This window comes from Macaca thibetana, chromosome 9 (assembly GCF_024542745.1).
Source record: "Macaca thibetana thibetana isolate TM-01 chromosome 9, ASM2454274v1, whole genome shotgun sequence".
Lineage (NCBI taxonomy): Eukaryota > Metazoa > Chordata > Mammalia > Primates > Cercopithecidae > Macaca > Macaca thibetana.
Window position 1 is genome coordinate 124,151,030 of NC_065586.1, and position 20,108 is coordinate 124,171,137.

The 20,108-nt window shown below is 45.2% G+C and overlaps 2 protein-coding genes across 7 annotated transcripts in view; one reads left to right on the top strand and one right to left on the bottom strand.

The window, feature by feature from the left end:
* LOC126962584 (peptidyl-prolyl cis-trans isomerase A-like) overlaps nucleotides 1-20,108 on the top strand; it is an 890,552-nt gene that overhangs the window by 655,826 nt on the left and 214,618 nt on the right. The window lies entirely within an intron of this gene.
* MKI67 (marker of proliferation Ki-67) overlaps nucleotides 634-20,108 on the bottom strand; it is a 31,361-nt gene continuing 11,886 nt past the window's right edge. For 3 of the 5 annotated variants that reach the window (XM_050803709.1, XM_050803705.1, XM_050803707.1), the window contains 8 exons: nucleotides 19,296-19,471; nucleotides 17,973-18,285; nucleotides 17,764-17,882; nucleotides 17,483-17,654; nucleotides 14,618-14,773; nucleotides 6,832-13,667; nucleotides 5,197-5,631; nucleotides 634-3,222 (listed from right to left, as the gene is read on the bottom strand). In XM_050803709.1, the coding sequence (XP_050659666.1) occupies nucleotides 3,157-3,222; nucleotides 5,197-5,631; nucleotides 6,832-13,667; nucleotides 14,618-14,773; nucleotides 17,483-17,654; nucleotides 17,764-17,882; nucleotides 17,973-18,285; nucleotides 19,296-19,471 (8,273 nt within the window). In that variant the 3' untranslated portion in view covers nucleotides 634-3,156. The remainder of the gene's footprint in view (nucleotides 3,223-5,196; nucleotides 5,632-6,831; nucleotides 13,668-14,617; nucleotides 14,774-17,482; nucleotides 17,655-17,763; nucleotides 17,883-17,972; nucleotides 18,286-19,295; nucleotides 19,472-20,108) is intronic. The other 2 variants (XM_050803708.1, XM_050803706.1) reach the window with 2 other exon arrangements.

Here is a 20,108-nt window from a genome sequence, read left to right on the forward strand (position 1 = left end):
ATCATTTAGTTAAGTAGCTACAGTTGACTTTATGGAGTCGCCGTTTGCCATGTTGACTCTCAATGACAGCCCAGGATGTGGGCTGGGGCCTGACCCCTCTTCCCTGACCAAACTGACCACTGAGCATGGCTCTCCCTCCCTTCCTCCTCAGCCTCTCCAGATGGTGAGGAGCCCTAGATGCACCCACCTGCAAACTTTGATCTCACTACAACAGAAAGACCTCTTCTTCAGGACTAACTGACCTACTGCAGGCTCCTGCCCTTGGAACTTGCCAGCAAATTCACTCGCAGGATCCATGTCAAATCAGGGTTGCCAGAGGAAAGTCAGGGCATGTATTTTCATCTGCTGACTTGGGGCTGCCCTGGGTCAAATCCCCGTCCCTCAACTCAGCACCTCTGTTCCAACAAAGCAGACACGGCTGTGGTTGCAGGTAGTTCTCGAAATACAGCAGGCCATTCCTGCAGGACTAAAAGTGGCTGCAATGACTTATTGGCCAAGAGAGAAAATGACCATCCAGTCAAGTCGTAGAAATGAAAATGGAACGTAATGAACCAGTCTCTCTTACACTGGCCTGTCTGCCCCACCCACACTTAGTTTCTTTCCCCACTCTCCCTATAATAAAAATACCATGGGTTTTAAGACCATTTCATCACACACTTTGTTGGGCATCTCCTGTGGCTGGTCACTGGGATATAGTAACCAGGAAATACATAGTCGGCCCTCATGAATGAACAAAACTTACAACCCCAGGAGGGGAGCCAGAAACTCAATTAGTGGTTTGGTGTCCACAATGCTACGTGCTACAAAGAGGTACAGAACAATTTCAGGCAAACTACGAACCTGCCCCAGCCTGGAGGACAGGCATGGGGTGAGGTAGCCCACAGGCAGGAAGCCGCCCTTAAGCTGAGTTCAGGACTGGATGCAATGATCTTGGTGGGGCTGGAGTGAAAGTTCCAGGCAGCAAAAACAGCAGGGAGTGTGTGCTGGCTGGGGATGCCTGCCAAAGGCAGGCAGGAGACAGTGGGTACAGTTGAGTAAGAAAGCTCAGGAGAGGCTGGGGGAACAGATCGCACAGGCCCTGGGAAGCGAAAAAGTAAAAACAGCTTCTATTTATTGGGAATGTCCTATCGCACGGAAATTCACTTGGAAACTGAAGCTCAGAGAAGTTACCATGCCATGGTGGGAATGGGTGGGTATTTGTTCTCAAATGTAGTCAGCCCAGGGCAATGGGCAGTATTTGTCAGCTCCCTCCCTCCCCACCATACAAAGTGAAGGAGGGTTGTGTAGAAGTGGTGTTCATCTATTAAACACAGCGGTAGCCCTTGAATGAATGTTTCTAATCCGTCAACAGCCCTGGAAAATGAAAACCACTCTTAGCATGTTCTTGAAATACTATACTTACCAGGGTGAGAAAAGGTGCTGACACACTTCAGCAAGATTTCTGGTTAGAACTGAACTCTAAAGGATTTTTCTACTAAACAAAATATTCCACTCCACAGGCATATGGCTAGATACAATTTTTCTCTATGTAGGGTTCATAATTACTACTAAGTCTGAAGTGTTAGAACAACTTGATCATAGCAACATTCCTACTAAAGGTTTTGAAGTTGGCCTACCTAGAAGGAAGCATTTATGCCTCACACCTTCCAAAGTGCCTCCACTAAGAGCCGCTCCTCCTTGAATACCCTCCCCTGTTCTGCCCTGGCGCAATCTCCGTACTCTTTGCAGCCCTGTGAAGCCCTTAGATGTCCCCTCCCTGCCCTTCTATTCCCTCCCTCAAGCAGAATGTCATTCTCCCTTATGATCATGGATGATGCTGTTATAACACTATCATGGCAGCCAATACAGCACAAGTCAGTACCACTGATTTCTGCATTCATTCAGCGAATATTCGTGTCACGTGGCTCCCCGCCAGACACTGGGGAGACAAGCGTGGAGATGGGGGTGCAATGACCACACAGGGCACTTGCTGGGGGACAGCTACCCTGTCTGGTGTGTTATCCTCACCTGCACCTGGCAAAGTGGGTGAATGGGGAGTCCAGACAGGTGACCTGGGGGATGGTGGGCTATTCTCTGATTTGGGGAACACAGAGAGGAGGGGGGACAAACTGGAAAGTAAATGGAGATGAACAACAGTTATGTGTACAGGCCTGAAGCTGGAGAAAGATGTCTGAGCTTCAAAGGAGATTTTGGAGGCAGCGGCTCACAAGGAAGCGATCCTGAAATCGTGGCTGAAGGGCTGAGTGCTCAGTCCCTCCAAGGACGATGATGCTTTTCAGAGTACTGGTGTCACTTCATATACCGGGTGGCATTGGGCTGTCAGAGTCAGAAAGAGAACAGGCAGGAGCAGAATCAGTAAACTTCTGAAGCTTTCAACGACAGGGAAGCTGGAGAAGATGAGGAGCCAGGTTGAGGTCATGATGCGCCACAGCCCGGGACCCTGAGATTCCGCGGGCGAATGTCTCAGGTGAGAGCAGTCCTAGTTAGAAAAGTATTCCTGAGAGACAAAGGCAAGCCATGAGTCACTCCTTACAGAAACTCACTCTTGGTCCCTAAAGATGTGCTCACAAGTCATTCTCTAAAGCACTTTATTTTCAGAAAGGACACCAAAAATAGGACTGTCCTGTGCAGATGTCCAATTGCCTTAATGTGGGGAGCAAATGCCCTGGGCCTAGCCATTGGAGACAGATCTTAAAAGCTCCATTCATCGGTGTACTCACCCTCTCATTCATGTTTACCAAGTGCCTGCTCAGTGCTGGGACAGACGAGCATAGATGTTCCTGCCATCATGCCCTGGAGGACACAGGCAAACATTTAAACAATGACAGTGTGGCAAGGGTCACAGTTAAGGCTGCTGTAGGGTGGCTGTGGGTGATGATAGACCTCAAGGCTTCATTCCGCAAAGCTGAGAGCAAAGCATGGTCCAAACTCCTTCCCAAAGCCCCCAGTGTTCAACTGTTCTCAGTCCAGGAGCCCAGCAGTGCTCCCAGTGGAGTTTACGAGGCCGATTCAGACCCAGCAAATCTAAAGTTTTCTTCCCTTAAGCAGATTGACAGTCTTACTTACAGAATTCACTTGTAATTTATGACAAAAACTGTACTAGAACTTATCACAAAACTAACTTTATTATATTTTTCCCAGTTCGATTTTTTTTTGTTAAATATCTTCACTGTCCCGGTGACTTCTGGTTCTTATTTTCTTGACGTACACAATGTCCTCAGCCTGTGTGGGAAGGAAAAAAAAAAGATCTCTTAAGTAATTTAAACACCCATTTTTGTAATCGACCTCCTCTGCAAAATGTCAAAGGCTTACTAGGTATTATGCTGGTCCTTAGTTGTAGAAAATGAATGTTGAGGCTGGAAATAAGTTTTAAAATATATTCCATTAACGTTGTTTTTCTTGACTTGAACTGCTTTTATTATGCAGTTTACACTTAAATAATGTGATCTTTTCATACAAAAGTTCCTAATGCATTTTAAGCTAATACATAATAAAACAAAATTTCTTCATCAATGCACACATTTTCACAAACTAAAAAATGTCACTCAGAAAAAGTGAATCCAACCAGTACTAAGTCTTTTGGGTCTTCTAAACCAAGCAGCTCCCAAAGACAGAACTATCCCCAACTTGCACGCAGGGGACCTGCCTTGGCCTTCACTCTTGCAGTTCTCACCTCTTGGCTAAGGGGGAGGGACCATGGTGAAAAGCATGGCTATAAGCTTCTTACTGGAAAAAATCTGTTATATATGCATTTTCTAGGACTACCGACACCCACCGAAGAACTCAGCAATAGAGGAGCATGTATGTGTTGGACGTCTCCTGGGTGCTTGTGTGTGAGAAGAGGCTGGAACGCGCCTGGCAGAACACACCGGGCCTGGCTCAGTCTTGGGCCTGGTTGCTCTGTGTTTAGGAATCACCCTAGTTAAAAGATTTGCTTTCACCCTTCTTTTGTTTCATTCTGATGAAGCAGCACCTTCCAGACTGTGAATTTGGTGAGCGCCTAGAGCCTGTGTTTTATTGTAAGATGGACGGGTGAACGTGCTCACCCACATCAGCTGTTGCATCCCTGGTGTCCCTGTGGTCTCTAGGACTTTGTCTGGCACTGTCAGATGTCTTCTGCTTCCAGCCTGCCCCAGAAGTAGTCTCTGACTTAGGACACCTGTGTGGGCATCAGTGTCCTTGTTGAGCCTCCCCTCTTCCCTCTCTGGAACAGTCTATGGGCATCTCCCCACTAGGACTTCCTGCCCACCATCCAGACACACAAGCCCTCCGCCTCCACTGGCTGCCTGGCTATGCAGCAGGTATTGGGGAATCTTTCCTCTTCTTGGCAGTTGAAGCTTCCTAATTTGTGCTGAAGGTCTGTCTGGACAGCTGTACTTGCCAGAATTCTGTATCTGAAGAGGTTATTGCTACATCAGTTTCGTTTGCTGAACTCACAATATGGTAGTTTTAGGTCCAAATTTTGTGTGTGCTAAGAATTACATTTATACCACTCACAAACAGGGAGCAATTCAACCTATTTTTATTTTAGCTAAATCAAGTATTCCCCAGAAGAACACTAATGGAATCTAATCATTCTCATCGATTTGTCCACATGCTTGTAATTATGTGTGGCTAAACTTGATGTGATTTCAGTAGCACTTAAAGCTCATTAGCTTAGATAGTCTCTGGCTAGAGGAGGGTTGGAGGGCAGAAGCACTCCCCACTGATCAGGAATTCTCACATAGTCAGCGTGTGTCTCAGGGCCACCCCAACCTCTGTTCCTTCTACCTTTCCAAAGAATTCCTTGGACATTTTTCTGTTTCAATAGTTTGTTTTTTTTTGGGGGGGGAAAGAACTTTTCTGTTTCAATAGGTGTTTTTGAACTACAGAAAGGCTGAAGACAGCTACCTGCAATTGTATCATGAGGTGCATCATAAGCAGTCAATTAGCCACTAGACAAATTCCTTTTCTTTCTGAAGAAAGTCTTCATAATGTGAATTTGCTATTTGAAGTGGAATCCCCAAAGCAGACACAACAAAATATAACTAAAATGACAAAACATATGTCTTAGGATAATGCTCCTTCCATGAATGTAACTGGGAGCTGGCAGAGGGCTGTTGAAAATAATGCTTTTTGTTTGCCTTTGCAACCTTGGGCAAAAAAATAGATCAAAACACTGTCTCTTCTAAAAACGGAAAACAGTAAATAGCTTACCTTCTTTGGATTTTCTGCACACCTCTTGACACTCCGCGTTACTCTCTGCACAGATTCACTCTCCAAAGTGCTTGCTGCAGACTGGCTTTTCGTCTTTCTTGATCTCAAACACATGGAGTCTGAATTTCCTGCTTCTCCTTTCCCTTCCTGATTCTGCGTGAGAAGCCCTGCGCTCTTCTGCCCTCCGCTCTCCTCTGCCACCTTAGGCTGGGAGCTCTTATTCGGTCTCACAGACCTCAAGCACCTTTTGTTTTCACTGACTTTGCCTCTAGGTATGGGTTTCCAGGCTCCGTCATCTGGATTCTGAATGTCCATCTCTGGGGAGGTCTTCATTTCATTTCTGTTTATTTCTATTCTTTCTGCTAATATCAGGACCTCAGTTATTTGCTGTTCTACATCAGTCTTATTTTGGCGTCTGGAGCGCAGGGATATTCCCTAAAGAAATGAGAAGACATCCACAGAATTCCAATAATTAGTAAAACAAATTCAAAATTCAACAGGGAGAACAATCAACAATAGTAAACTAAAAGGAGAAATCATTTGAAAATTACACACTGATGAATTTTCTAAGAAACCTGTCATCTAAGATAGTCAAGGTAATGCCTTGGTACTTTGTTCCTATGGAGAAATGACTGTCTCTGCTGACAAATTACAAATAAGGCATTCAGGATAAATTTCAATAACAATGCCTAAAAAGACATATATCAACTCTAATTTTTACAGTTTATAGAAAGAAGCTCCATTATTCATTCATTTACAGAGAGTAAATCAACTCCTATTCCTTTAACCATCACTGCTAAGGCAGAATAGGAAATTACCATTTCTGGAGTTTCCCCAAACTTCTCCGGATGCAGTAGGAACCTCTCTAACAGTCCAGACAGTTTCCCCCTTCTCAAGAATACACACTCCCTATCGATATTGTTCTGATAGTTAAAATAGTGACATAGATATTATTTTTAACCCAGTCCTGGTCTTGGTGACAGTATCTAGAACATAGAACTGAACCACCCACCTATCCTCTGATCAATTTTTCAAACATATGAAGATGAACATTACTCATTTGGCTCTTGAGAAACTCTTCTAAGTTTGCATTAATCATTTTATCATTTTTGACTCGTTCTTTTCCCAAATTAGTCTGTTCCCTCTATAGGTCCCAAGAAGATTCTTTACCATGGCCTGCAGTTGTTCACTGTGTTAAATGAAACCCATTTGGGAAATGATAACCACTTATTTTTTTTTTTTTTTTTTTTTTTTGAGACAGAGTCTCGCTTAGTCGCCCAGGCTGGAGTGCAGTGGCGCGATCTCGGCTCACTGCAAGCTCCGCCTCCCGGGTTCACGCCATTCTCCTGCCTCAGCCTCCCGAGTAGCTGGGACTACAGGCGCCCGCCGCCTCGCCCGGCTAATTTTTTGCATTTTTAGTAGAGACGGGGTTTCACAGTGTTAGCCAGGATGGTCTCGATCTCCTGACCTTGTGATCCGCCCGCCTCGGCCTCCCAAAGTGCTGGGATTACAGGCGTGAGCCACCGCGCCCGGCCATGATAACCACTTATAATGTCAGGTTACATGCAAAGTATAACACAGAAACTGACAACTATCCAAGATGATATTGGGTGATGCTGTAATACTTCCTCTCACCTTATTTTCAGGGACCGAGTCTTGTAATTTGTGTTCCTCTTTGTTGGTTTTCATGTTGTTGCTGTTCAGCTCTACCACAGGTTCAATTCTTTTTGCAGAAGTCCTCAAACTTCTCTTCATGATGACCATGGGTTCCGGTGATTTGCCTCTCGCCCTGGGAGCAACCCTCTGCTTCTTGCTGGCTGGCAGCTCCTCCGTGATCTCCTCCGGCGCAGGCATGCAGCGCAGCCTCTTGGTTCCTGTGGCGCTTCCATCTTTGCCACCTCCGCTCTTGAAGGGCAGTGGGGGCAGGGAAGTGTTGCTTTTGCTCTGTGATTTTACAGGGTCTGTGGTACTTACCAGGTCTGCCACGGGTTCTACTTTAGGGGCCCGAAGAACTCTTCTGGATGTTTTTAGAGGTTTTCCACTGTCAGGTGTTTTCTTTGGAGCGCTTGTAAAGCTATCAGCAGCACCATTTGCCAGTTCCTCAGTGTGGCCTGGTGTTGGAGAGAGCTCTTGGAAGCTGGCCAGATCTTCTAGGGGTTGGGTCTTTTCCTTAGGTGCTCTTGGCCGTCTCCTGCTGCCAATTACATCTTCTGCGTCCAGCTTCTGCTTTACAGGTTGCTTAAATGCTTTCATGCCTTTGTCCTCGCCTACCGGCTCTTTGTCGGTGTGCGCGGTCTCCCCTGATGTTTGTGTGAGACTGCCGACTGCTAACAGCTCCTCCTTCACTGCTACTTTCTGGGCACGTGTCCTGGGCCGTCTCTTTGAACTTGTTGCAGTGTCTACTAGTTCTGGTGATGATTTGCAGGGTATTTTAGTGGTTTTGTCATCAGTCATTGATTCTTCAGTGTGACCCGGTGCTGGGTCTTTGAAGTCAGCCAGGTCCTCTAGGGCTTGGGCATTTTCCCTGGGTGCTCTTGGCCGTCTCCTGCTGCCAGTTACACTTGCTGCTGGAGCCAGTGTCTGTTTTGCAGATTCCTTCACTGCTTTGATGCCTTTATCTTCACCTACTGGTTCTTTATCTGCGTCCGTGGTTCCCCCTGATGTTTGTGTGAACTTAACTGCTGAAGGCTCTTCTTTTACTTGTACCTTCTGCACACGTGTCCTGAGATGCCTCCTTGTGCTTGCTGTGGTGTCTACTACTTCTACTGGGGGAGATTTGCAGGGTATTTTAGTGGCTTTGCCAGCAGTCAGTGGTTCCTGAGTGTGACCTGATGGTTCAGAGAGCTCTTTGAAGCCAGCCGGGTCTTCTAGGGGTTGGGCCTTTTCCTTAGGTGCTCTTGGCCTTCTCCTGCTGGGTTCCTCTTCTACTGGGTTCGGTTTCTTCTTTGCACATTGTTTAAATACTTTGATGCCTTCATCACCACTTGCTAATTCTTTGTGTGTGTGTGTGCTTTGCCCTGATGTTTGTGTGAGCCTCTCAAGTGCTGAGAGCTCCTCTTTCACTTCTTTCCTGAGACGTGTCTTGGGGTATCTCTTTGTGCTCGTGGCAGTGTCTGCCGGTTCTGCTGGGGGAGATTTGCAGGGCATTGTTGTGTTTTTGTCAACAGTCATTGACTGTTCAGTGTGACCTGGTGCTGGGAAGAGCTCTCTGAAGCCAGTCAGGTCTTCTAGAGCACTGGCCTTTTCCTTACGAGTTCTCAGCTGCCTCTTGCTACCAGTTACATTTGCTGCTGGGTCCAGGATCTGCTTTGGAGACTCCTTAAATGCTTTGATGCTCTTACTCTCTCCTGTTGGCTGTGTGTGTGTTTGCGTAGTCTTCCCTGACGTCCGTGTGAGCTTGTTGACCGCTAGGGGCTCTTCTTTCATGTCCACTTTCACCAGGGATATCTTGAGCCTTTGCTTGGAGCTTCTTGAGGTTTTGAATGACTCTGGCTGTGGAGATATGCATGATACTTCTGTCATTTTGTCATCAGTCATTGATTCCTCAGTGTGACCTGGTGTTTGGAAGAGCTCTTTGAAGCCAGCCAGGTCCCCTAGAGCCTCAGCCTTTTCCTTAGGAGTTTGTGGCCGTCTCTTGCTGCCAGGTAAATTTCCTGGCAGGTCCAGATTCTGCACTAGAATTTCCATAAATGTGTTATTTTTCTCATCACTTACTGCTGGTTTGGGTGTGTCCATGGCTTTGCCTGCTGACGGCGTTAGTTTCCTGAGTGCTAAAAATTCTTCCTCTACGTCTGCTTTCCTGAGACTTCTTTTGGGCTGTTGCTTTGTGCTTGCTGGGGTGTCTGCTGGGTCTGGTTGTGGAGATTTGCAGGGCATTTTGGTAGTTTTCTCATCAGTCGTGGGCTTGTCAGTGCCTGGTGTCTGGAAGAGCTCTTTGAAGCCAGTCAGATCTTCCAGAGGCTGGGCCTTTTCCTTAGGAGTTTGTGGCCGTCTCTTGCTGCGAGGTAAATTTCCTGGCAGGTCCAATTTCTGCACTGGAGTTCCCAGAAATGCTTTCATGTCTTTCTCATCGCCTCCTGATGGTTTGGGCGTGTGCATGGCTTTCCCTACTGACGGTGTTAGCTTCCTGAGTGCTAAGAATTCTTCCTCTACATCTGCTTTCCTGAGACTTCTCTTGGACTGTGGCTTGAAGATTGTTGGGGTGTCCACTGGGTCTGGTTGTGGAGATCTGCAGGCTATTTTGGTAGTTTTCTCATGAGTCGTGGGCTTGTCAGTGCATATTGGTGTCTGAAAGAGCTCTTTCAAGCCAGCCAGGTCTTCTAGGGGTTGGGCTTTTCTCTTAGGAGTTCTCAGCTGCTTCTTGCTACCAGTTACACTTGCTGCTGGGTCCAGTCTCTGTTTTGCAGTTTCCTTAAACGCTCTGATGCTTTTATCCTCACCTTCTGGTACTTTGTCTGTGTGTGTGGTCTGTGTGAGCTTCTTCAGGGCTGAGAGCTCTTTCTCTACATCCCTTTTCCCCAAAGGCGTTTTGGGCCGCCTTCTTGTGCTTGTTGGGGTGTCCACTGATTCTGGTGGTGGAGATTTGCAGGCTATTTTGGTAGTTTTGTCATCAGTCGTTGATTCCTCAGTGGGACCTGGTGTCTGAAAGAGCTCTTTGAAGCCGGCCAGGTCTTCTAGTGATCGCGCCTCTTCCTTAGGTGTTCTTGGCCACCTCTTCATCCCAGTTCCATAGTTTGCTGGGTCCAGCATCTGCTTTGCAGATTCCTTAAACACTTTGATGCTCTTTCCATCTCCTGCTGTCTCTCTGTGTGTCTGCGTGGTCTTCCCTGACGTCTGTGTGAGTTTGCTGACTGGTAGGACCTCTTCTTTCACGCCTACTTTCCCCAAGGATGTCTTGAGTCGTCGCTTGGAGCTTGTTGGGGTTTTGACTGGGTCTGGTTGTGGAGAATTGCAGTATACTTCTGTGATTTTGTCGTCAGTCATTGATTTCTCAGTGTGACTTGGTGTCTGGAAGAGCTCTTTGAAGCCAGCCAGGTCTTCTAGAGCCTTGGCCTTTTCTTTAGTAGTCTGTGGCCATCTCTTGCTGCCAGGTAAATTTCCTGGCAGGTCCAGTTTCTGCACTGGAGTCCCCACAAATGTGTTGATGACTTTCTCTTCACCTACTGCTGGTTTAGGCGTGTGCATGGCTTTGCCTGCTGATGGTGTTAGTTCCCTGAATGCTAAAAATTCTTCCTCTACGTCTGCTTTCTTGAGGCTTCTCTTGGGCCGTTGTTTTGTGCTTGTTGGGGTGTCCACTGGGTCCGGTTGTGGAGATTTGCAGAGTATTTTGGTAGTTTTCTCATCAGTCGTGGGGTTATCAGTGCATGGTGTCTGGAAAAGCTCTCTGAACCCAGTCAGGTCTTCTAGAGTCTGAGCCTTTTCCTTAGGAGTTTGTAGCCGTCTCTTGCTGCCAGGTAAATTTTCTGGCGGGTCTAGTTTCTGCACTGGAGTTCCCGTAAATGTGTTGATGTCTTTCTCTTCACCTCCTGCTGGTTTGGGTGTGTGCATGGCTTTGTCTGCTGATGGTGTTCGTTTCCTAAATGCTAAAAATTCTTCTTCAACATCTGCTTTCCTGAGACTTCTCTTGGGCTGTGGCTTGGAGCTTGTTGGGGTGTCCACCGGGTCTGGTTGTGAAGATCTGTAGGATATTTTGGTAGTTTTTTCGTTAGTCATTGATTCCTTAGTGTGACCAGGTGTCTGGAAGAGCTCTTTGAAGCCGGCCAGGTCTTCACGGACTTCAGACTTTCCCTTAGGCGTTCTCGGTTGCCTCTTGCTGCCAGTTAGACTTGCTGCTGAATCTAAGATCTGCTTTGGAGACTCCATAAATGCTTTGATGCTCTTACCATCTCCTGTTGGCTCTGTGTGTGTGTGTGTAGTCTCCCCTGATGTCTGTGTGAGCTCGCCAACTGCTCGGAGCTCTTCTTTCATGCCCACTTTCCCCAGGGATGTCTTCAGCCGTCCCTTGGAGCTTGCTGGGGTTTTGTCTGGGTCTGGTTGTGAAGATTTGCAGGCTACTTTGGCAGTTTTATCATTAGTCATTGATTCCTCAGTGTGACTTGGTGTCTGGAAGAGCTCTTTAAAGCCAGACAGGTCTTCTAGAGCCTGGGCCTTTTCCTTGGGAGTTTGTAGCCGTCTCTTGCCGCCAGTTAAGTTCTCTGGGAGGTCCAGTTTCTGCACTGGAGTTCCCACAAATGCATTGATATTTTTCTCATCACTTACTGCTGGTTTGGGTATGTGCATGGCTTTGCCTGCTGATGGCGTTCGTTTCTTGAGTGCTAAGAATTCTTCTTCTACATCCACTTTCCTGAGACTTCTCTTGGACTGTGGCTTGGAGCTTGTTGGTGTGTCCACTGGGTCTGGTTGTGGAGATCTGCAGGCTATTTTGGTAGTTTTCTCATGAGTCGTGGGCTTGTCAGTGCATATTGGTGTCTGGAAGAGCTCTTTCAAGCCAGCCAGGTCTTCTAGGGGTTGGGCTTTTCTCTTAGGAGTTCTCGGCTGCCTCTTGCTACCAGTTACACTTGCTGCTGGGTCCAGTCTCTGTTTTGCAGTTTCCTTAAACGCTTTGATGCTTTTATCCTCACCTTCTGGTACTTTGTCTGTGTGTGTGGTCTGTGTGAGCTTCTTCAGAGCTGAGAGCTCTTTCTGTACATCCCTTTTCCCCAAAGGTGTCTTGGGCTGCCTTCTTGTGCTTGTTGGGGTGTCTGCTAATTCTGGTGGAGAAGATTTGCAGGGCATTTTAGTAGTTTTGCCAGCAGCCACTGCTTCTTCAGTATGACCAGGTGTCTGGAAGAGCTCTTTAAAGCCAGTCAGGTCTTCCAGAGCCTGGGCCTTTTCCTTAGGAGTATGTGGCCATCTCTTGTTGCCAGTTAAGTTCTCTGTCAGGTCCAGTTTCTGCACTGGAGTTCCCACAAATGTGTTGATGCCTTTCTCTTCACCTACTGCTGGTTTAGGTATGTGCATGGCTTTGCCGGCTGCCGGTGTTAGTTTCCTGAATGCTAAGAATTCTCCCTCTACATCTGCTTTCCTGAGACTTCTCTTGGGCCGTTGCTTTGTGCTTGTTGGGGTGTCCACTGGGTCTGGCTGTGGAGATTTGCAGGATATTTTAGTGGTTTTGCCGGCAGCCACTAATTCCTCAGTAAGAACAGGAGTCTGGAATAGTTCTTTAAAGCCAGCCAGGTCTTCTAGAGCCTGGGCCTTTCCCTTGGGAGTTTGCAGCTGTCTCTTGCTGCCAGGTAAAGTTCCTGGCAGGTCCAGTTTCTGCACTGGAGTTCCCATAAAAGCTTTAATATCTTTCTCATCACCTCCTGTTGGTTTGGGTGTGTGCATGGTTTTCCCTGCTGATGGTGTTAGTTTCCTGAGTGCTAAGAATTCTTCCTCTACATCTGCTTTCCTGAGACCTCTCTTAGGCCGTTGCCTTGTGCTTGTTGGAGTGTCCACTGATTCTGGTGGTGGAGATTTGCAGGCTATTTTGGTAGTTTTCTCTTTAGTCATTGATTCCTCAGTGGGACCTGGTGTCTGGAAGAGCTCTTTGAAGCCGGCCAGGTCTTCTAGTGATCGCGCCTCTTCCTTAGGCGTTCTTGGCCACTTCTTCATTCCAGTTACACAGGCTGCTGGGTCCAGGATCTGCTTTGGAGACTCCTTAAACATTCTGATGTTCTTGCCATCTTCTGCTGGCTCTCTGTGTGTGTGCGTGGTTTCCTCTGACGTCCGTGTGAGCTTGCCGACTGCTAAGAGCTCTTCTTTCACACCCACTTTCCCCAGGGATGCCTTCAGCTGTTGTTTTATGTGTGTTGGGGTGTTTATTCGTTCTGGTTGTAATGACTGGCAGGGCATTTTAGTGATTTTGCCCTTCTCACTCTTTGGTGCCTTGGCATGATCTTGGGTTTGGAGGAGATCCTGGCCACATGCCGTGTCTTTCGTGTGTTCTGTATCAGGCAAGCTCTTGAGGTCTGTCAGATCAGACGTTGGTTCACATTTCGGACCCCAAGTTCTTCTTGATCTCTTCACTGCTTTCGTCTTTTCATCATTTTCTTTTAATTCAATATTTTCCTTATATGTCTCAAAAGGTCTTTCTATTTCCTTCATCTCTCCTTCTCTCCTTTGTTGTAGTAGTGTTGCCTTCTGACATCTTTTTAGGATGCGCTCAACAATGTCTGTATTTGTTTCTTCACTCTTACTTTCTATAGGTAGTTTCTGTATACTTCTGAACTCCATAGACCTTCTTAACTTGTTTACGATGGATACTGTTTTTGAAGGCTCTGTCTCAGTATCTGAAGTTTTCGTCTCCACGGAAGTTATTTTGTAGGTGTTCCTGGGAGTTTTTGCTATGTTTCCATTTTCTCTAATAGACTGCCGTCTTAAGGGAGGGCTTGCAGAGCATTTATCAGATGGCTGTTTTGCTGAATTCTGTGCACTGAAGAACGCATTTCCTCCTGAAATAAAAACATATACAATAAATACATTCTATTAGTGTCTCATGTCAATCGAGTATTATAGCCTCATAAAATATAGTAAAAAAATAAATATTCAGCTTCGTATTCACTTAACAACGAGGCTACTTATGTGTCTATAAATCTGTTTTATTAGAGCCATGCACAATTAAGAATAATATTATTTGGTGCTGTAGTGGGGTCATCATTAAGCAAGTTGGATGCTGAAATGATTATAGAAGGTAAAAATATTGCTTAAGAAGGATCCTCCAAAGGTTGCCATGCCCTGTGTCATTGACGTAAATATAGGCATTTTTTCCTTCAAACATCAGAAACAAACAGCTGTTTCTTGCCTTAAATCACCAATAAAATAACATGGATTATCCTTGTGTGGTTAGGGTCCATATTACACAGGAAATATTTACCTACCACAAACATCTTCAGGGTAGCAAGCTGTTCCCTCTATGACAGGAACACAGTGACCAGTGCCAAATGAGAGATTAGACAGATTCTCATCTCCCATCTCACACTCATCCCGGGCCTGCTCCCACCTAGAAGGTTAGCAGGAATAATTGTACAGTATACAAACTGTTATCTTTTGTTTTGTAATTGGCAATAATTTTGAATTTGAGTAATTTATATGTAAATATGGTGAGACACCATTATACTTTTTTGCTATGTCTCCCTGGTTACTTATAATAAAGAAGCCAAAAGTGTACACAGGTCATTTACACACATTAACGGAGTATTTCTTTCTATGTAAGTCAATGAATGCCAATGTTAGTTCAACTGCTGATTGAAATCTCCCTTTCAATTACAACAGAGAAGACGGACATGGTATTTTCTGCCAGGAACATTTCTTTTAGAGAAGTAATATCATACTGCTTCTAAAAACATAATACCGTATGTTCCTATCCCAAAACATCACAGTGGTAGGAAACAAGGAAACCGACCAAAACTCTCTGAGGTGGGCAGCAGAGGTTCTTCTCCTGAATTAGTTGCTTGAACTTGTTTTCCAAGCAAATTCTCTGAATTTGAAATAGCGACATGACATGTGCTTGTCAACTGTGGTTGCTCCTTCACTGGGGTCTTGAACATTTCAGCTATTCCTGTTACATGAAGACATATGAAAAGTGATTGACATATTGCTAACATGCAAACAACCATCCCAGTCCTCACATGTAACATGCAAATGGTGGGAAATAACAGCAGATTCCTCCCTTGAATTCCTGGTACATAGGCCTCATAAAAAGGGTGATTCCATCAATAATGTACTCATTTTGTAAAAAAGAAAGCAAAGAGAAGATATGTTATGCTCTTTGCTTTGCTTTTCTTGGAAAGGAAACAAATGAAGTTAGTTGACCTCTGTGGTCCTTCTAACTAGACCCCACACCTGAGCTCTGGAGCACGGAAGCTGGTGACAGGCTCCTGAGACCCACGGGCCTCCCTGCTGGGATCTAGAGGCCAAATGCCTTCATGCTTCTCAAAGTCTTGGGTGCTCAGTTCTAGGTTTAAAATACAAATAACATGTGCCCACATTTTAGACAATGACAAAGAGCTGCCCATTTTTAGTACTGTCAAGTAATAATATATATTTTTTAAAATTTTATATCGTTATCATTCCATTTGGAATGATAGGAGGCCTCAGCCTCCCAAAGTGCTGGGATTATAGACGTGAGCCACCGTGCCGGCCATCCCCACTTTAAATTACACAAGTCAGGCTACAATTTACTGAGAGTGGGAATCGAGTGGAAACATTTCTTCAACAATCAATTGTTTACGGGAATCTTCTCATAGGGCTTTAAGAAAGTTAAGCCACCTAGGAAGTAAATCCTGAAGAAGCAAAATATTGCTCAATAACAACTGGTCCACACCTGGGATAAACTACTAGTGTAGCTGCAGGTAACATTTTAACACCAAAAAAAAGTAGTACTGATATAATCTCAGGAAAAAAATAATAACAAAGCAATTTATATAGAAGTTCAACTCTGCAAAACTCTTATCATCTCATGTCCTCCTTACTTGTATCATTCTGGCCTCACTGGATGCAAGTGCTATTTCAACCTGGCAGTCATACGCAAAATATTCAGGGGAAGCCTGTTCTGAAAACTCCCTTCCAAACCAGTCCATTCACAAAAATCTCCCCTTCTACATAAAATGCCTAGGATTTAGTCTTCAGCAGATGCTAATGTTTTGTAATGAAATTCACTCATACTAACAGGTGAGAACTGCTTGACTCTAGGAAACCATCTTAAAAGAAAGAACGGGCCAGGCGTGATGGCTCACGCCTATAATCCCAGCACTTTGGGAGGCTGAGGTGAGCAGATTAACGAGGTCAGGAGATACAGACCAGCCTGGCCAACATGGTGAAACCCTATCTCTACTAAAATGGGTGTGGTGGCACACACCTGTAGTCCCAGCTACTTGGGAGGCTGAGGCAGGAGAATTGCTTGAACCTGGGAGTTGGAGGCTGCAGTGAGCTGAGATTGTGCCACTGCACTCCAGTCTGGTGACTGAGAGAGACACTGTCTCAAAAAAAAAGAAAAACAAAGAACGCTGGGATGCTGGGGACAATCCACTGTCCCACACACTGAGTATTTAGCATTTTGTTTTTCCTAGAAAGTATTTTCGAGGGTTTGTTTTTAACATTTTGTAACACACATATTAGAACATTCATACATGTTCATAATTTACAAGAATACTCATATATACATATCTATATTTTTTGTTTTGGTCTTGTATTTTTGTCTTCTTGGTTTTTTAAAAAAGATTAATGAACTGATCCGAATATGACTCATCAGAGGGTATGTTGCATCCATTACGGAGGAGTACAACTCTTACAACTCAATCTGCTAAAAAACAAAAATAAGGTTCCCCCTGTTCAATTCAACTCTCACCACCCTTCTAAATAGTACACGGTAAAAACTACTGGACAAATTATACAACACAAAACCTACAATCGCTCTCCTGCCACCATCCCCACTTTATTTTATTTTTTAATTTTTTGAGACGGAGTTTCGCTCCTGTTGCCCAGGCTGGAGTACAATGTCGCAATCTCGGCTCACCACAACCTCTGTCTCCCGGGTTCAAGTGATTCTCCTGCCTCAGCCTCCCGAGTAGCTGGGACTACAGACATGCACTACCACACCCAGCTAATTTTGTATTTTTAGTAGAGACGGGGTTTCACCATGTTGGCCAGGATGGTCTCAAACTCCGGACCTCAGGTGATCCGCCCACCTCGGCCTCCCAAAATGCTGGAATTACACGCGTGAGCCACCGTGCTGGCCATTCCCACTTTAAATTACACAAGTCAAGCCACAATTTACCCAGAGTGGGAATCGAGTGGAAACATTTCTTCAACAATCAATTGTTTATGGGAATCTTCTCATAGGGCTTTCTTTCAAGAAAGTTAAGCTACCTAGAAAGTAAATCCTGAAGAAGCAGAATATCGCTCAAAAACAACTGGTCCACACCTGGGATAAACTATTAGTGTAGCTGCAGGTGTAACAAGTTAACTCTCTTCACTGCAAAGCACCTTCCAGCTTTCTATGTATACGCTGCTCTCCAGGGTAAAGATATGCATTTGACATTTCCACACCTATTTCACGCAGGACACGTGATCCCAAAAATTAGTAGAGACTTGTCCTTACAAGCCAAACCAGCTTTGTCTTCCCTGAACACTAAGACCCCAGAAAGGTGACTCAGTCGTTTTTTATAATCCCTTTCACAGCAGATGAACATAGTTAGCAAAACAAACATTAACACAGTAAAAAACAGTAGAGTCAAAAGATTTATAAGATCTAAGGCTATGTTTTTACCTGAAAGATCTTCCTTAAAGTCCATTTTTTGGTTGGAAACGAAGTTGTTGAGCATTCTGTAGGGTCGAGCAGGCACATGTACTTTTTCAGTATGAGCCTTCCCTATTATTATGGTACAAGGAGAGTTTGCATGGCCTGTACTAAATTGACTGTGAACTTCGCCCACAGGCTTCTGTGGAAAATAGGAAGGAGGTAAACAGGACATTAAAGCGTGAATCCACACTGAATGCAAGCTTCCATGACACCCGGATGTGTAAAGCAGCATACAATGAGGCCCCTACCTTCGGAGTAGCAGGTCTTCTTTGCCTTTTGTTCATTGACCTTTGAGGACCATGTTTTATGAGTTTAGTTTGTGTTTGTTTTGCACCAAGTTTTACTACATCTGCCCATGATTTTGCAACTGTCAAAGGAAAAAGATGACAAAACTTTTCAAAAACTAGCACTCATGAAACAATTCACCTTAATATACGTGTTCTAACGCAAGACTAACCAATTAGATTGGCTTCCGAAGCACCACTTCTTCTTTTGGAACATATCATCTGTAAAATATCATGTTGACTTCGGCTGATAGATGCTCTCTTTGAAGGCAGGTTGCCGCTCTTTCTCCCTCCTCTCTTAGGAACCTCTGTCTGAGATTTGCTGCTGGAAGCAGGGGCTGCTTTGCAGGACCTACGGCGTTGATCATTGGCAACTGGAGTTTTCCTAGGACTAGGAGCTGGAGGGCTTCTAACCAAGCTTTGTGCCTTCACTTCCACACTGATTTCTGAAGTTGACTCTTGTTTTCCTGATGGTTGAGGCTGTTCCTGACAAGACAAAATTGTTGACAAGAAGCTTTAACAAGGATGTAACATCTCTGGAATGACTGATAAAAACCTATTCAATTAAGAATTTCAGCTGTTTAAATCTTGAAGCATCAAATGCTTAAGCCACTGTCTTTCAAGACTATGGTAGAGGTGTGACTGTCTCAGTCATTGAAGGAAAAACAGGAAACAGAAGCAAGCAAAGTCTGAAGTGAGGTCATTTCAGGTAGAAAGGTGGAATGAACGTCCTGATCAGTGAAAGACAAGCAGGATCTGATCTCAGTCCCAGTAAATACCGGCCGTGGGCACCCAGGGCCCGGCAGCCCACATGGAAGGAGGGCCGCTTGCCCCTGGGAGCCAGTGTAAAATGGAAAGGGAGCCAGGCATCACTTTCCACTCCTGTTGGGAAGAGAAGAAAAGAAAGACAGCCCAGGCCCCATTATGAAGGTTATGAGCTATAGGGCCATGAGTTCCCAGGGGTGTAAAACCCAGGAAGGACAACACAGCAAAGGAAGAGGTAAGCAAATATTCTCAAAGCTGATGGTGTAAAAGCTAGGTGTGCCATTGATGATTTTCCTTTACACCAGGTAAATGCCTTAACTATAGCCTTGTAACTCTAAAAGAAAGTAAAACAATCCTTGTGGGTCAATGTGGTAATATATCCAGAATCTTTGTAATTGGTTGTTCTGACGGTGCCTGCAGGTGATTACACAGTGCTGTAAGCATGAGTGTCTGGGAACTTCTGCATGAAAAGGACAACATCAAGGACTCCCCTGACTTGGTCACATCAGCACCATGGTCAGGGACCCAGGGGCTCCTTTGCTGGCACCCGTTATCAATGAGCTTTCATTTCGTCTTTTTAAAAACTTGTTTCTTCAAATAAATAAATAAGTAAATAAATAGATAAATAAAGGTCTTCATCATAATTCCACTTGTGTCAGTATTTGGAAAGGAATATGTACCCGACGTGTGAGCCACTGGATGTGAATGGGAATGCTAATTGTTCAACTCACCTTGATGATTTTCTTCAGGACAGGTGGAGTGTGCGTTACCAGAGACTTTCTTTTGGTTGGGGTTTCTCCCCTTTTGAGAGGCGTATTAGGAGGCAAGTTTTCATCAAACAATTCAGGTCTTAGGTGCCCACCAAAGGACACACGCCTTCTTTTCAAAGGTATTCCCTCACTCTCATCTAAAGTAATGAATACAAACGTGAAAAGAGCAATGAAAAAACACACTGAGACTAGTGATTTACTTCACATTAGTATTAAACACGAACCAAGTGAAAAGTCATCGAAACACCACCCACAGCACGCCTCCATTCTTGCAGTCCTGGCGAAGCTAAGCTACTAAGGGTTCCTAAAGGATTGCGGAAGTGGCCACTAAGACGTCAAGTTCCCACTGGACAGTACAGAGCCTTTCCTTAAAATGCTGAAACATTATGCACGGACATAGAAAGGAGGAGTCTGCAGCAGTAGTTTTCACCTTGGAGTAGGGGGACGACAGCCGGAGAGAACTCTCTAAAGACATGCACTTGGACCTCACCCTGACCTACCCAGTGACCGGAATGCATGAGCTGTAAAAACTCCTCCAGGTGGTTCTGAGCTCAGTCCCGGCCACACATTTTCCTGAGCCACCAGTTAATGTAAATCCCTTGCCTAAGTGATGCTTTCCCACGAGGAGGCTTGGTGGAACACTGAGACTGATGTTACAGGCCTTATTTTATCGATAGCCTCATGCCCCACCGCTACGGGCCACCTGCAGAAACAGAGCCTGGAGTACGAATACTGCGTCTATGGCCCAGACAACTTTTCTTCTAATAGCCAATC